This window comes from Rhinoderma darwinii, chromosome 2, assembly GCF_050947455.1.
Source record: "Rhinoderma darwinii isolate aRhiDar2 chromosome 2, aRhiDar2.hap1, whole genome shotgun sequence".
Lineage (NCBI taxonomy): Eukaryota > Metazoa > Chordata > Amphibia > Anura > Rhinodermatidae > Rhinoderma > Rhinoderma darwinii.
In genome coordinates this window covers 128,766,540-128,783,656 of record NC_134688.1, presented here as the reverse complement: position 1 = coordinate 128,783,656, position 17,117 = coordinate 128,766,540, and the positions used below count along the sequence as shown (strand labels likewise).

The window sequence follows — 17,117 nt, the reverse complement described above, 5'->3', positions numbered from 1 at the left end:
TCTGTTTTGTTGGCCTGCCAGGGGGAGTTGAAAAGCCCGACCCCACTGCCCCATCTGGTGTCTTGACTTAAAACATCTTTTGGTCCAGATGCATTTTCTACCATGTCCTGTGTGGATCGGGCACACCGTATCCTGACGAGAGCGCCTTCACCTGGGGCACCTCCGCATACATTTATTGCCAAGTACACCAACTTCAAGGATAGAGATAAGCTCCTAGAGCTTGCCAGGAAACAAGGCCCTCTAAAACACGACAATCAGGATGTACGAGTTTTCCCAGACTACTCTCTGGAGGTCCAAAAATAGAGGCGACATTTTGCAGAGGCCAAAAAATCCCTGAAGGAGAAACAGGTTCCATAGTCCATGCCCTACCCAGCGAGGCTTAGGCTAGTGCACAATGGCTCTAGTATATTTTTGGATAAACCAAAGGATGTATTCTCCTGGATGGAACGGACTGGGATATAATCTACAAATTTTCTGATGGACTACCCTTTCCTGTTCTGCAGTACAGAATAGTTATGGACTTTGCTCCACACTGATGAGGCCTTCTCGGATAGATCCTTGTGACTGTACTGCTTATTATTTTGTGGATTGTGCATCATATTCTCTCTTCAGTCTCACGCAGAGCTGAGGAACCCAGCAGTCTCTGGTTGTCGTATACTCCTCCAATGATAATCTAATGTCTGTGTTATAATAAAAATGGGAAGAAAGAAAAGGGCTGGCACTGCCAAAACCGCACAATTGGAATGGGAGTGTAGAAGAATAGCTCTCTTTCTATTTGGATAAATGCAGGTAAATTGCCACGGAGTTGCTCATCGAAAGTGTAGCACAACCAGCTAAATATATTGTAGAAGAATGATCGAGGCACTCACCGAAGCTGGCAAAACAGTTTCTTTATTACAAAAAGATCTCGGTCAGGATGTGGAATTGCCAATTCCCAATTATTGCCAATTGCCAATAAATTTACTACAGACCTTCCAAATTATTTATAATAAGACATATACCTACCCCTGTCTGCCCACGTTGCCAAGGCGCTGAGGGCTCTTTCCTACACACGTTCTGGATCTGTCCAATTATTTAAAGTATCTGGGCTAAGGTAATGGCATTAATTGAACTTAAAGTAGGACTCCCCCGTATACTTGAACCCAGAACTTGTATTTTACTATTGGTAGAAGAAATTATACCTACAATCGCTGTTAGATCTCTCATGACGCTTCTATTGTTCTGTGCGGAAAAAAAAACCTATACTCCTGCATTGGAAACATCCAAGGGTTCCTGCGTTGTCAGCAAGGATTGCATTGGTTAATTCTACTTTGCCACTTTTTAAACTCACTTATGAAGCATGTGCATGCCCTGATATATTTTTGAAAGTGTGGAGCTTCTTGGACAGCCAACCCTCATACTAGTTCATAATTTGACATTGCTCGGGTTGCTTGGGAATGAAATCTGCTCACCTCTCGCTGTGGTCCCCCATTCCTCCACTAAACTCTACCATTAACTGGTCCGCACAAAATTTTATTGTACATTTTCTCCTGATAAGAAAAGGCTGTTAGTTAAGGTTTTGTTTCCCTAACACACACACACACATATATATATATATATATATATATATACATATACATATACATATACATACATATGTGAAGAAATGTATCTGGATGTTTTTTTTATTAATAATTGACCTTATACACTTAGTACTATTGTAATACTTACTCTATGCAACATTATTTTGTACTTTTGTATTTGCACCGCTGTTTGCTATGAGGTCTTAATAACATTACCTTTAAAAAAAAAAAATGCTCCTATTTTTTTGCAAAAACAACAAACACATTACTGAAACTCTCAAAAGCAAAGTGCAGTGTTATTTAAAAAATGCATGTAAATCAATAAATGGCACTAACGGAAATTACAGAAATTTCGGGGAGATATTGAGAAGACAAAGCACCAAAAATGGCAGCGAGACTTTGATGATTATGCCACAGGTAAAATCTACTGTTGGCAAGGGAGAAGATGCTGACCCAAGGGGTCCCAGGAGGATCGAAAGAGGATCAAGAAGACGGCAGAGGGGAGCTGAGCCATAAATTACGGATTCAGAACTCTCTGATGATCAATATGCCATTCCTTTTTTAGGCGACAACATGGATACTCCCATGTTGGGAGAAAGCGAACACGCAGGGGCGGGAGGAAACACAGGAGGAAGAACGAATTACAACAAATTCAGAGGACGGATGGCCTCAACACGGGGGGATACGGCAATATCAGACCAGGAAGAAGAACCCCCAGACCTAGTGGTGAATATATCGTCATATGTATTAACTGACCCGCAGGTCAAAGTGCTTAATCGTGGTCAGTCTTTCTGTCCAAATAATCCCATTGATTGGTTTAGGCTAAATCTAGATTTGGAATATTTTTTTTAGGTCATTAAGGCTTAAGGCATATTTCTCAGAGCAATCTAAATTTATTACTGATACATGTGTAGCTTCAACCAATGAGATGTTCCACCTTAGGGATTATGGGCTATGTAACAAGAGTAAATTTCAGCCTCCACAAAATATTCATGCTGTTGAAACTTATATTCTATTTGTTAAAGATCAGATAGATTCCTTGAAGGGAATGCAGAGTAGCCAGTTTGTTCAAAGCTCCTACACTGTGTGTCGCCATTTTTTGAGCTAACACACAGTGTAGTAGGTTTACATACAGTAGTAAACACACAGTAAAACACATACATACACAGAAATAACTTACCTGCTCCTGCCGCCGCCACACCCTCCGCTCCGTCCGCTCCCTCCGCTCCAAGTGCACAAGTCCGGAAGCCACGACCGGAAGTAGTAATCTTACTGTCCGGCCGCGGCTTCCAGTCCACAAGAAAATGGCGCCGGACGTCGCTCGGCCAAAGACCTTCAATTTGGACTGTGTGGGAGCGGCGAATGCGCCGTTCCCACACAGACGGCGTACAGCATAGTGGATGGAACGGGCCCCGTTCGCATTCACTATGGGGCTGTATGTGCCGTATTCTATGTCTGTATGTGTCGTTAATCGACACATACAGAGATGTAAAAAAAAATGGCAGCCCCATAGACAAAAAAAAGTTAAAAAATAAAAAAAAGAGTAAAACAAACACACAAATAAATAAAAAAAAAATTCATAAAACACTAAAAGCAAATTGATCTAAAAAATTATTTTTTCGTGACACTGGTCCTTTAAGGATTTAATGGGTAATAGTGACTTAACCATTAAACCTGCGGATAAGGGAGGTGCCATAGTTGTTATGGACACCTCCCTCTATCTACAGGAAATGGCTAACCAATTGAATGATACCAACATATATGCAGCACTACCAGGTGATCCTAAGTTTGTATATTTACGTGAACTGGACAACTTCATTTCCAGTGCATTTAAGAGGAAAATCATTGATAGAAATCTCTGTGAATTTTTACGGGTAAAATTTCCCATCACCCCTGTACTTTATTTCCTACCAAAAATCCATAAGGATCTTACTCGACCCCCTGGACGCCCTATTGAATCAGGGAATGATTCCTTGTTTGTCCCAATGGCTATGTTCATTGATAAAATACTTAGGCAGTTTGCCATTGGTGCGGACTCCTACATCAGGGACACCTCAGACTTCCTGGTCAGGATCCAGAATCTCACGATCCCTGACCAGTCGATCTTGGTCACCCTTGATGTGGGTAGTCTGTATACCTCAATTACCCATCAGGAGGGTATTGATGCCTCACTCTCTTATCTTGAGAAATCAGGCTTCTCTAGGGACAAGATTAATTTCATTAAATCATTATTAGGGTATGTTCACACGAGGGCGTCCGTAACGGCTGAAATTACGGGGATGTTTCAGCCTGAAAACATCCCCGTAATTTCAGCCGTAACGGCATGTGCAGGCGCTTGAACGCCGCCTCCATTACGGCCGTAATTAGCGCTGCTATTCATTGGAGTCAATGAATAACGGCTCCAATTACGGCTAAAGAAGTGACAGGTCACTTCTTTGACGCGGGCGTCTATTTACGCGCCGTCATTTGACAGCGGCGCGTAAATTACGCCTCATGTGAACAGACAAACGTCAGCCCATTGCTTTCAATGGGCAGATGTTTGTCAGCGCTATTGAGGCGCTATTTTCGGACGTAATTTGGGGCAATAACGCCCGAATTACGTCCGTAAATAGGCCGTGTGAACATACCCTTAGAGTTTATCCTTGTGAAGAACTATTTTTTGGTAGGAGACAAATTCTATCTGCAAAAGAGAGGGACTGCGATGGGGTCAAATATGGCCCCCACCTATGCAAATATCTTTATGCGGCAGATGGAGGAGGACCTTGTCTATGTGTCCCATCACTTCGGTCAAGTGCTGCGGTGGTGGCGATACATAGACGATGTCTTCCTCATCTGGACCGGATCAATCAGTCAATTACAGGATTTTGTAATATTCCTGAATGGTTTAAATCCTACTATCCATTTTACGATGTCCTTTTCTACTACTGAAATTGAGTTCTTAGATACTCGGATTTCTATCTCTGGAAATAAGTTGATTTCTGACCTGTTCTCCAAAAAAACGGATAGAAATAATCTCTTACATTTTTCCAGTGGACATCCGGGGGCAATGTTAAAATCATTACCTTATAGCCAATTGATCAGAGTCAAGAGGGTGGTAAGTCAAGTTGACAGACTATCCTCACGACTTGATCAGATGTGCAAAAAAATTTCTGATCGAGGCTATCCAAACTATGTATTGGAGCTGAATAGACGGAAGGTCGATCTATTGGACAGACAGGCCCTTTTAGGTGAAAAGTCAAGTGTAGAGAGGAAGATTCGTCTACACTTTGTTTACACTTTCTCCGCATTAAGCTCACAAATTGGTGAGATTTTGAGGAGAGACTGGAAGGTCTTGAGTAGGGCCTTTCCAGAGATAATTGAATTTCAGGAGAGACCTATGATGGCGTACAGACGAGGCAAAACGATCAAGAATAGTCTTGTTAGAGCCAATATTGGGTCTAACCGGAAGAGTCAAAGGTTCATGCGATCACATGATTAAGGGTGATTCGTTTAATCATCCACAAACTGGCAGTGTCATCAATATCAAAGTTTTTTTTTACGTGTCATTCATCTACTGAGTTGCCCTTGCGGTCTACACTATGTGGGTGAGACCACAACAGAACTACGTCTCAGGATGAGAAATCCTAAATCTAACATCAAAACAAAGAGGCAGGATCTACCAGTATCAAGACACTTTTGCGAAAAAAAATCATAGTTTGTCACAGTTGAGATTCAGAATCATTGATTCGGTAGCTCAAATGAGACGCGGTGGAGATAGAGGTTTGGCTCTTAAGAGAAAAGAGCTTGAGTGGATCTATAAGTTTGAAACTATGTCTCCTAAGGGGCTGAATATAGAATATCCTTATGGCCCACACATCTAATATAGAAGGGGGTAACTTGCCTGAAAATCTGGGGGGTATGATGGGTCTACGTTCCCGATTGGTATAGTTTGTGCTTTGTATATGGATAGTTTGAAGTCTTATTTTGACTTCTCTTCTATGCATACATTTTTTAATTATAATTTTTGTTGTTTTTGTCTATACAAATATTATATGGTAATTTGCCTCTTTTTACACTCTTTTAGAAACATATGGATTTGTCAAGCATCATGAAGGATTTTGGAAAGCAGCAGAGGCCGAAATGTTGGGATCATTGAGTCCCATATGGAATTGTTCATTTATTTACATACTTCTATATCCAGTATTTATCTCAGCAATGTGGTACATTAATGTGCATATATTCATATATAATTCTATCAAGTCTGGAGTATGGTTTCACTATATTTTTGCATTTGCTATTTTTCTATTGACTAGCACCTCTTGAATAAAAAAATACATATTTCTATATATATGTGGTCTATTTCTATATATATGTTTTTCCCAGCTTGAGATGTCTGATAAATTGGACACTCCTGTCTGGGATCATTAATCTTTATTCAATATGGCTTTTTCTATTAATCCCATTGGTGACTACAGTCGCATTATTCCTCAATGGGATGTGAATAGTATACAAAATCTCTTGTTTATAAGCCCACACCTGTTTTCTATTAGTAATCTCTCAACATTTACATCTGTGCTGTGCAGCTTTAAAGGAACAGTGTCACCCAAAAAAATGTTTTAATATCAGTTTGAGGTTAGTGTTTTATTAAAAACGTTTGTATTCATTTGTGTGTTACTTTTTTTTATTTTTACACTTTTTCTTCCCTATGGGGGCTGCCATTTTTTTTTCCATTTCTGTATGTGTCGATTAACGACACATACAGACATGGAATACGGCAGCTACAGTCCATAGGAGTCAATGAACGGGACCCGTCCCATTGACTTTGCACTATGGCTCTGTCCTGCGCAGACGCAGGTCAGAGTCAGACAGAGCAGAGCAGCTGTTTGCAGGGAGAGAGCAGGCGCCATCTTGAAGACCAGCTGCACTGCAGGTAAGATGTGTGTCTCTGCATGTCCCACGCTCTACCTCACAGTCCCCCGCTCTCGTGACCCCCGACGGGCCCCCCCACCCGACGCCCCCCCTCCCCCGACGGCCCCCCCCCTCCCTCCCTCCCTTGTGTGAAGGACACACGATGAAACTGTACTGGGAAAGCCCTGAACGGTAAATTTATCTAGTTCTGCTGAGACTGTTTGGGGATGTGACTAATGAACCTCTCAGTCTCAGAACAATTAGAGAGATTTACCGTTCAGGGGTCTGAGAAAGCTGGGTGACCACCATTACCCCTCCTACTGGAGTGTAATATTCATTAGTCACATCCCCAAACACACTCCACTAGGAGGGGTAATGGTGGTCACCCAGCTTTCCCAGACCCCTGAATGATAAATCTCTCTAGTCGTGCTGAGACTGAGAGGTTCATTAGTCACATCCCCAAACAGTCTCAGGACAACTAGAGAAATTTACCGTTCAGGGGTCTGGGAAAGCTGGGTGACCACCATTACCCCTCCTACTGTAGTGTGAGAGGTTCATTAGTCACATCGCTAAACACGCCAGTAGGAGGGGTAATGGTGGTCACCCAGCTTTCCCAGACGCAGATATAACCAGGAAAGGGCTGGATGGACGGGCTGAGGGTGCACAGGGTTTTTGGTGACCCCCTCTGTCATGTGATCGGACCTAGGTTACCGGTTCATCAGACGGGGTTCATGTGACTATAACTCTGTCCATAACAAGACACAGTGCACTCAGGACAAGCCCTGCCCTCATGCCATAGTTGTGTGGTTCTGTCTGCGGTGATGGCGGTGGGTGGCTCTGACACCCGCCTCCCCCGTCGGGTCATCTCAGGACAGAAGGGGTGTCCGGATTGGAGACAGCGCCGCACCTGTCCTCAGGTTGTGTCTGGTATTGCAGTTCACCTCCATTGAAGTGAATAGGACAGAGCTGTAATACCGTACACGACCTGAGGACAGGTGCGGCACCATGTTTTCCTGGACGACCCCTTTAAGACTTTTCCCGTGTGTGTGGCAGAGTGGAGTGTGCACGGGCGCCGCTGATACTTCATAGCCGCTTATCAGCTGTTTTGAAGAATCAGCGGCGAGAACACACACACACATCCCCCATACACACAAAATCAAGTGTAATCAAGCGTTTTTTATGTGGTTTTTTTTTGCACGTAAAATGTGCAAAAAAAAAAAAAACATGTCAAATACACGGCGTGTGAACCGGTCAACTGAAAAGTCATTCACTTCACTTTCATCATTCTAAGGCTGGGTTCACACGACCTATTTTCAGGCGTAAACGAGGCGTTTTACGCCTCGATTTACGCCTGAAAAGACGGCTCCAATACGTCGGCAAACATCTGCCCATTCATTTGAATGGGTTTGCCGACGTACTGTGCCGACGACCTGTAATTTTACGCGTCGCTGTCAGAAGACGGCACGTAAAATAACAGCCTCGGCAAAGAAGTGCAGGACACTTATATACATTATATGCAGGACACTTCTTGGGACATAATTTGAGCCGTTTTTCATTGAATTCAATGAAGAACAGCTCCAAATTACGGCCGTAATTGACGCCTCGCAAAACGCGAGTACGAGCAATTACGTCTGAAATGACGGAGCTGTTTTCTCCTGAAAACAGCTCCGTCATTTCAGACGTAAATGCAGTTAGCGTATGCACATACCCTAGGGGTATGTTCACACACAATGTTTTCAGCTGAAAAATCGGAAGCAGAACGCCTACAAGCATCTGCCCATTGGTTTCAATGGGAAATACGGCGTTCTGTTCCGACAGGGCGTTTTTTACGTGGTAGTTTTCCAAAAACGGCACGTAAAAAGACGCCCGACCAAAATGAAGTGCACATCACTTCTTGGGACGTTTTTGGAGCCATTTTTCATTGACTTTATAGAAAAACAGCTCCAAAAACGGCCGTTAAAAAACGCGAGTTTGATTAAAAAATGGCTGAAAATCAGGATCTGTTTTCCCTTTGTTTAGTAAGCGTGTGAACATACACTTAGCCTTTTGGTGTGTCCTATAACTTCTTCCAGCTGCAGAATCACACCCAATATGGCTGCCAGACACTGCTTAGCAATTTGAAGACACCTTTACCTGGCTTGTGAGAGGGGGGGGTGAGGTTCCCTCCCACATTTACAGCAGCTGTGAGTCAGGTTGCTTTGCCTTATTCACCTTGCTGTAATTCTGGGAAGTGCTCCCCCTGGTGGCCAACATTGGAAAACATGTCAAATTATTATTTAATTTTTAATACTTTCCACCATACGAAAAAAAAAAAAAAATACAGCAAAAAACGTAAAAAATATAATAGAAATAAGGAACGACACTTAAAAAAAAAAAAAGGTTTAATTTGCGACACATTCCCTTTAAATGTGATCCTCCGGACTTGTTATTGGGCTAAAATTGGCACAATTTATATATTTTATACCTTCTATGTATATCGACACTTGCGCCTGCGCAATGGGTCTGGAACGCTTATTCCGGCTCGGCGCATGCGCAGTAGCGATTGCGCTGCACGATGCGTTCCACCGGATTTAATATCCCGTTTCGACGCCATCTTTGAGCATGCGCAGTTGATGCGCGCGAATAGTACACGCTGGATATATGGAGAGATCGTAAACTGTAAGTTTATGTATCTAAATTAATTAATAATTGGCCTCTGCTGTCCTCCTAATTAATCCTATTGCATCTATTATTCATGATGTGTGCTTATGATGTTTTCAAATACACTGTTATTTACTGATGTCTTTTTAAAGATTCATTGCTGCACTCTATTTATAATGTTTGTAATACACTATGATAATCACATTTTTATGTATTTAATGAGAATTGTACAGTCAATTTTTTTATTGCCAATTGATGTGCGTCCTCCCTATAGATACTTGGCACTATTGTTAGTTTGTCATGGCTTGAGAAAGGTTCCTGTTGAACCGAAACGTTGCTGCTGTTTTTTGAGGTGAATAAATCCACTTTGCTTTCATCTGCCTTGAAGTCCTGGTGCCGTCACTGTGTTCTACGTTTTCCTCTCTCTCTATATATATATATATATATATATGTGTGTGTGTGTGAAATGTATCTGGATGTTTTTCTTTTATTAATAATTGACCTTATACACTTAGTACTATTGTAATACTTTACTCTATGCAACATTAATTTGTACTTTTGTATTTGTACCGCTGTTTGCTATGAGGTCTTAATAACATTACCTTTAAAAAAAAAAAAATGCTCCTATTTTTTTGCAAAAACAACATAAACACATTACTGAAACTCTCAAAAGCAAAGTGCAGTGTTATTTAAAAAATGCATGTAAATCAATAAATGGCACTAACAGAAATGACAGTATTAACATGAAAAATGTAATGACTATAGTTAAAAACATTGGCAACAGCTACAAAAAGGCTTCTGAATTACAGAAATAATGGCTTACTATAACTCTGGGGTACCAATTCAGGGTTCCTTGGTGTTTTTACTTTATAGGATACATCTCCGATATTAATTGTGTCACCTGTAATGTAAAAACAACATATAAGTAAATAAATTTATCACAAACTTGATGCAGGAAACTTGTAAGTCGTTTCACTATGCAGCTATGAGCGACAATGAGCAGATTTCCCAATTAGTTTCACACAATATATAATGAATTACCCATCGGTTCCTCTTTTTTCTTTATATGGATAGCTGATAATCTGTTTCCACGACTGCTTAGCTTTCCAAAATTCCCATGACAGTTTATACTGCTAGGGAATCCGATCTGAATTGGGGCAAATGTGGCTACTATTCATGTAAGAGTCTATAGATAACATCCCCTAGCAGTGAAGCAGCTTTAATGAATATGAACAACTAAGCAGTCAAGGGAACAGAACACTAGTACTTCACATTAAAAAAATTAAGCGTTGACTAATAATTGAAAAAAATGGATAAGGTGCTTTATATGCATATTGCAGATGTATTCGTATAACTGGAGGTTTGCTTTGCTTTGTATTTGGAAGAGTTGTACAGTGAGTTTCATCAATGTTAGTAGATTTCTTATCATGGGTTTTACTCTTATTGGATTTGACGTATTATGTCCTACTACTAATAATAATAATCTTTATTTATATAGCGCCAACATATTACGCAGCACTTTACAATTTAGAGGGAACATGAAACAAACAATATCAGACATTACATAGTGACAAAGTTAATTTACAATTCAAACCTGGGTAGTGAGGACCCTGCTCGCAAGAGCTTACAATCTATGAGGACATAAGGGAGACACAAAGTGTAACAGTGTTTGTTCTGTACAATAGTCCGGCCATTTTTATACACATGCGGTGGTAACATAAAGCTGCATGAGCCGGTCACCAGCCACTATCCGTGTATGACGGACATGAAGAGAAGGAGTGTGAGGGAATCTTATTCTGATGACTAATCTAAATGGAGGGCCATGGAAAGGAGTCAGATTAGGGAATGTTATAGGCCTGTCTAAATAGATGTGTTTTCAGGGCACGTTTAAAACTGTGGATATTGGGAATTAATCTGATTGTCTGGGGTAGCACATTCCAGAGGACGGGTGCAGCACGAGAGAAATCTTGGAGACGGGAGTGGGAGGTTCGGATTATGGAGGATTTTAATCTAAGGTCGTTGGCAGAACGTAGAGTCCGAGTACGGTGGTAGACAGAGATGAGGGAGGAGATGTAAGGAGGTGCAGCACTGTGGAGAGCTTTGTGGGTGAGAGTAATAAGTTTGAATTTTATTCGGAAGGGGATGGGCAACCAGTGCAGTGACTGGCACAGATTAGAGGCGTTGGTGTAGCGGTTGGTCATAAAGATGAGCCTGGCTGCTGCATTGAGGATAGATTGGAGAGGGGAGAGTTTAGTGAGGGGAAGACCGACTAGTAATGAGTTACAGTAGTCAAGACGAGAGTGAATCAGAGCAACAATGAGAGTTTTGGCAGTTTCCTCCGTAAGAAAAGAGCGGATTCTGGAGATGTTTTTGAGGTGAAAATGACAGGAGCGTGAAAGTGATTGTATGTGAGGAGTAAAGGAAAGATCTGAGTCAAAAATAACCCCGAGACAGCGGGCGTGCTGCTTAGGAGTTATGATAGTGCCACACACAGAGATGGAGACATCAGGTTTAGGGAGGTTAGTAGATGGTGGGAACACAAGGAGCTCAGTTTTAGAAAGATTCAGTTTCAGATAGAGAGAGGACATGATGTTAGAGACAGCGGACAGACAATAACTGGTGTTCTGTATTAGAGCAGGGGTGATGTCACGGGAAGAGGTATATAATTGGGTGTCATCAGCGTAGAGATGGTACTGGAAGCCAAATCTGCTGATGGTTTGTCCAATAGGAGCTGTGTAGAGAGAAAAGAGGAGCGGACCTAGGACTGATCCCTGAGGAACCCCGATATCAAGGGGAAGAGGAGAAGAGGTGGAACCAGCAAATGACACACTGAACGAGCGGTCAGAGAGATAGGAGGAAAACCAAGAGAGAGCCGCGTCCTTGAGGCCAATAGAGTGGAGCATGTTAAGTAGGAGTTTGTGGTCTACAGTGTCAAAGGCTGCAGAGAGATCCAAAAGAATCAGGAGAGAGGATTTACCGTCCGATTTAGCCGCCAAAAGATCATTTGAGACTTTAGTAAGGGCAGTTTCTGTGGAGTGTAGAGTGCGGAAACCAGATTGTAAGGGGTCAAGAATGGAGTTAGCAGAGAGATAGCGGATAAGGCGAGAGTAGACCAAGCGTTCCAGGAGTTTAGAGATGAAGGGCAGATTAGAGACTGGTCGGTAGTTGGCAGCGCTGGATGGGTCAAGTGTTGGTTTTTTCAATAATGGGTTTATAATGGCATGTTTAAAAGCGGAGGGAAAGATACCAGAGGAAAGAGAGAGGTTAAATATTTTAGTGAGGTGACTAGTGACAGCTGGGGAGAGGGACTGGAGGAGGTGTGAGGGGACAGGATCACTAGGGCAGGTAGTAGGACGAGAAGAAGAGAGGAGCCTCGAGACGTCTTCTTCAGTTATTGGGTCAAATGCTGAGAGTGAAGAAGAGGGAGTGCGGGGGGGAAGGGGATCGATGTTACTAGGGATGTCACGATACAGAATTTGGACTTCGATACTGATACTTCGTTTAGTATTGCGATTTCGATACCAATTTCGATACTTTGCCAACAGTAATAAAAAAAAAAAATTCTTCCGTTTTCTGATGTGACGCGCGACGTGTGATGAATTTTGAATGCGCCTCACATTAATAGTAATTAATCCCATCCTGTTTCTCAGTCATAATGGGTTAATGTGTGAGGTACATGATGGAGTTAATTACTATTAATGTGAGGAACATGGAGGTTAAATTCATTACACCTCGTGCCTCACATTAATAAGTGATAGAAAGCAGTGTTTATTTCATTTTTTTTTACAGCGTACACATCATAAATGATGCAAAAAAATTGTTGTGCGCGCCAATACGTAATGTGTATATTTTATGTATTGAGACTTATTTTAATGTTTATTGTAAAAGAGGCGTATGTGTATTTTTTTTAAATTTAACAATACTTTGTTTATACTTTATTTTTAAACTTTAATGTACTGACATATATCAGATATGTGCCAGTACATTAGCCTGTGGACGAATAGCACACAGGCTGTTGTTAGGACATACCTCAGTATGCCCTAACAACAAGAAATATGGTAGGACAGCCCTGGTGTCCGTCAATAGACCCTGGGCTGTCTGCCCATATATGGTATGGCCCTCGATCGCGTCACAGGAATTCCCTGTGACGCGATCCAGGGGCACCCCCCCTTCTCATTTTCTCCTGAATGCTGCAGTCAGCTGTGATCGCAGCATTCAGGGGAATAGCGGCGGAGAGGAGAGGTTTCTCTGATCTCCGCCGTTATAGAGCGGGGCTGCAGCTGTGTAATACAGCCATTGCCCCGCTCCTGACAGGAAGTGCGCGCGCGGTCAGCATGAGGTGATGTGGCCGGCGCTGCACTAATGAGCGGCGGTTCAGGCACTGAGGACAGAACATAGGGGTGTTTGCAGTGCGCCCGCCATGTTCTGTCTTCAGTGCCGCCGCTCATTAGTGCAGCGGCGGCCGCATCGCATCATCCTGACCCCGCGGCACTTGTTATCAGGACTCCGGAGCGGAGCAATGGCTGTATCACACAGCTGCAGCCCCGCTCTCATACATTCATGTATTACTATACTGAGCTGTGCGGCTGCGCAGCCAAGTATCGAAATACAGGAAATAGCGGTATCGAACCGTTTAGGGATGCAGAGTATCGAAACAGTATCGAAGTTTCGATGCATCGTGCATCCCTACGTCCTACTATTGATTATCATAAATAACTATTGTAACAGTATATTCATTTTTACATATATAAAGCCAGAAATAACTACGGTATATATATTCACATTTATTATTTTTAGTCCAGGAAGAAGACAACAAAAAGCACATAATTGTGTTGTTTTACTACATTGTAAGTGAGGAACATGACTCTTTCAGGTTAAAAATGATGGAGGGGTAGGGTAACATATTACAGTGCACCCATTGCATAGTGGTAATGATATGTTACAGATCTTTGTTTGCCTCCTGACGTCTGAGTTATGCTGTATATGATTTTGACATTCTATTATCAATACTAAGGATTGAAGATAGAAAGAGTGGTTAATGATCGTGGTCACAGGGAGTGCAACCAGGCCCAGACGGGAAGGGAGGCCTGCTCCAGTTTCCCACAGGCTGTAGCATAAGGCCCCGGCACGGTGGGTCTGTGCCACGGCTAATAGAAGGTCCTGACTCATGGCAGCATCAGGACATTGTATGTGACATAGCACACAACATTCTGACACTGCCTGGTGCCAAGACCTTCTACGCGCCATTGCACAAACCTTGTGAAGAAAGCAGGGGCGGCCCCCGAATAAGAGTCAGGGGTGGTGAGTAAACACTTCTTTTTTTTTTATTATTATGTCTGATCTGTGTCTGTTTAGGGGTCTGGTCTGGGGAATCCATAATGTAGGGGGGGCCAAGCTGGGGGGATTCAACACTGGGGTGCCCCATTCAAAAGTGTAATATAGGGCCCTGCACTCTCTAGTTATGCCCCTGGATAGAACCTACGTAAGTTTAGCAGAGTCCTAAAAACATGACATACTGAATTCACAGGGACCAATAACAGTTAGATATAAAATCACTATACTTGAGGATGATACCATACTTGTCATTCTCAACTTGACCAAAATTTTCAACCTCTCTCACTCGTCTGGCATTTTCCCATAGTCTGTTAAAGGGATCCTGTCATCAACATATTACCTGTTAAACTCGCCTGACCCCTCAATGGCCGCAGCTGTCCAAAGTTCATTTCTGTTCTCCCCTCTCCTAAAGTCCTCCTCTGTCCGTAAATATTGTTGTTTAAAATCTTGGCGCCTTTTATGGTAATAAGTTTTCCCTCTACTACGTGGCTTGTTAACCCTGCCCACCGACGCCACCTGTCTGGTCCTTAAATGGCGAAATCTCGTTTAGAATATCGTGAATGCGTGCTACACTACCCTTCCCTGCTTCATTCATCCCTGAAACAATTAAATGCGCATGCGCCGCTGTCGTGCGCATGCACCGCTGTCGTACACACCCGCTTTCTGCATCATACTGCACATAATAACGGCTTTCTGGCAAAGAGAGAAGACGCTGTTCCTACTATGATACAACATCAACAACACTATTTTCGGGATGTAAATGGACAAATTGATGATAACAGCAGCTTTGGTCTCTCAATGCGCAAGCGCGGGATTTCGTGTGCGGTGGAGGGAGAGGAGCGGTCAATCAAAAAGAAGGAGGCGGAGTCAACTCATAAATGCTGGAGGAATGAAAATATGACTCTTTTCTAATGAAGATTTGACTCTTCTGCTCATTTGCATACGGCGCAGGAACATGAAAAACTGAATGCTAAACGTACAGAGCCTACTTATAAGATATTAATAGGTTACATAACAATCATTTTTCACCCACTTTCACCAGGTATTGCTGGTTTGATAGTTAAAATGCTGGTGACAGGTTCTTTTAAGCATGCTCCAGTCACCCTAATTCTCAAGAAGCCCACTCTTGCTAACTATCTCCCAGTTTCTAACCTTCCCTTTCAAAAAATTTCCTAGAACGTCTAGTCAACTTTCTCTGTTCTAATTCTTTGATGCACTCCTTATAATCTGGTTTCTGTGCTTTAAATTCTACTGAAACTGCATTAACCAAAGTATATAATGATCTCTTATCAGCCAAATCCAATGGTCAATACTACCTTTTAATCCTTCTAGATCTATTTGACTCATTAGACATGGTAGATATACAATACTCCTTCACACACGCCACTCCTTCAGCTTAAAGGACTCTATTCTATCCTGGTTTTCTTCCTATATGACCGCTGTTTTAGTGTGTCTTTTGCTGGCACCACTTCCTCTCTCTGTGGGCGTTCCACAAGGTTTAGTGTTTGGCCCCCTTCTGTATTCTCAGTATATCAACAGATTTCGTTTCCAGTACCTGATGACACTCAACTATATACTTCCTAGTTAGTGTCTGCCCACTTTTTCTTCTGTCAAGTCCTCTCTATATCTTAAATGCAGTCCTTCTGTTTCCTCCATCATCTTCTTCACCTAAACATAATGTCTCACATCCATCTGTAACACCACCATCCTTCCTAGACATCAGGTCTTATGTCTTAGTTATACTTGATTCATATTTGTCCTTTCTTCCTCACATTCAGTCCATTGCCACATCCTGCCGCCTTCACACCGCTAAAACACTTCTCCAGGCCCTAATAATTTCTCGTCTAGACTACTGTAAGTCACATTGCTCAAATCAAACTGGTTCTGCTTCAATTCATCATAAATGCAGCAGCCAGGGTGATCTCTCGGTCTAGTGGTGATAGGAAAACCTCTGTTCTCTGTTGCTCATTACAAAGGTTACAATTTTTTGCAGAATAAATCCAAAATTCTCTGACTAGTCTACAAACCTCCTCACAATGCTGCACCGTCACACATCTCTGCTAACATCTCAGTTTACCTACCCACCCGAGCTCTTAACTCAGTCTAAGACCCACAACTCCCATCCTTCCTTTTTACATTCTCTCACTCCCATGTGCAGAATTCCCGTGCTACAGCCATTCTGTAGAACTCGCTGCCACAGACGATCAGACTTGCTCCTTACATTCCCAGTTTTAAGCATGTCTTAAAAATAATTTCTTTAAGGAGACTTATGCCACGTGACCAGAGTCCATGGCCATACACAACTCGAACTGGTCACAAATATCTATGCTCCACTCTGCTATTTCTCAACTACCACGGATGTACTGGCTTTATATACACTTTATATCCCTGTTGGCGCAAATACTGGCTGGGTGACGGGTTCATGCAGTTTTTATTTATATTACTCTTCCCAACACAAGGGGATGGTCATCTGGACAAAAACAGCACCTTGTACTTAAAGCGTCACTCCATTCAGTGATTGTAAGATCTTGTGCTCAGTGTACCACTCTCCTTATGTCTCATTGCTTCTTAATTTGCTTTGATTACGGTATTTGTCATTTTACTTGTTAGTTACTCCCCCAATTGTAAAACGCTGCGTGATATGTTGGTGCTATATCAAGATTATTATTATTTAATGCAGTGGACTCAGTGAGC

At 42.3% G+C, this 17,117-nt stretch overlaps 1 protein-coding gene across 3 annotated transcripts in view; it reads right to left on the bottom strand.

Moving 5' to 3' along the window:
* Positions 1-17,117, bottom strand: part of VWA8 (von Willebrand factor A domain containing 8) — a 458,876-nt gene that overhangs the window by 401,919 nt on the left and 39,840 nt on the right. For all 3 annotated transcript variants that reach the window (XM_075852289.1, XM_075852288.1, XM_075852287.1), the window contains exon 3: positions 9,913-9,990. In XM_075852289.1, coding sequence (XP_075708404.1) covers positions 9,913-9,990 — 78 coding nt within the window. The remainder of the gene's footprint in view (positions 1-9,912; positions 9,991-17,117) is intronic.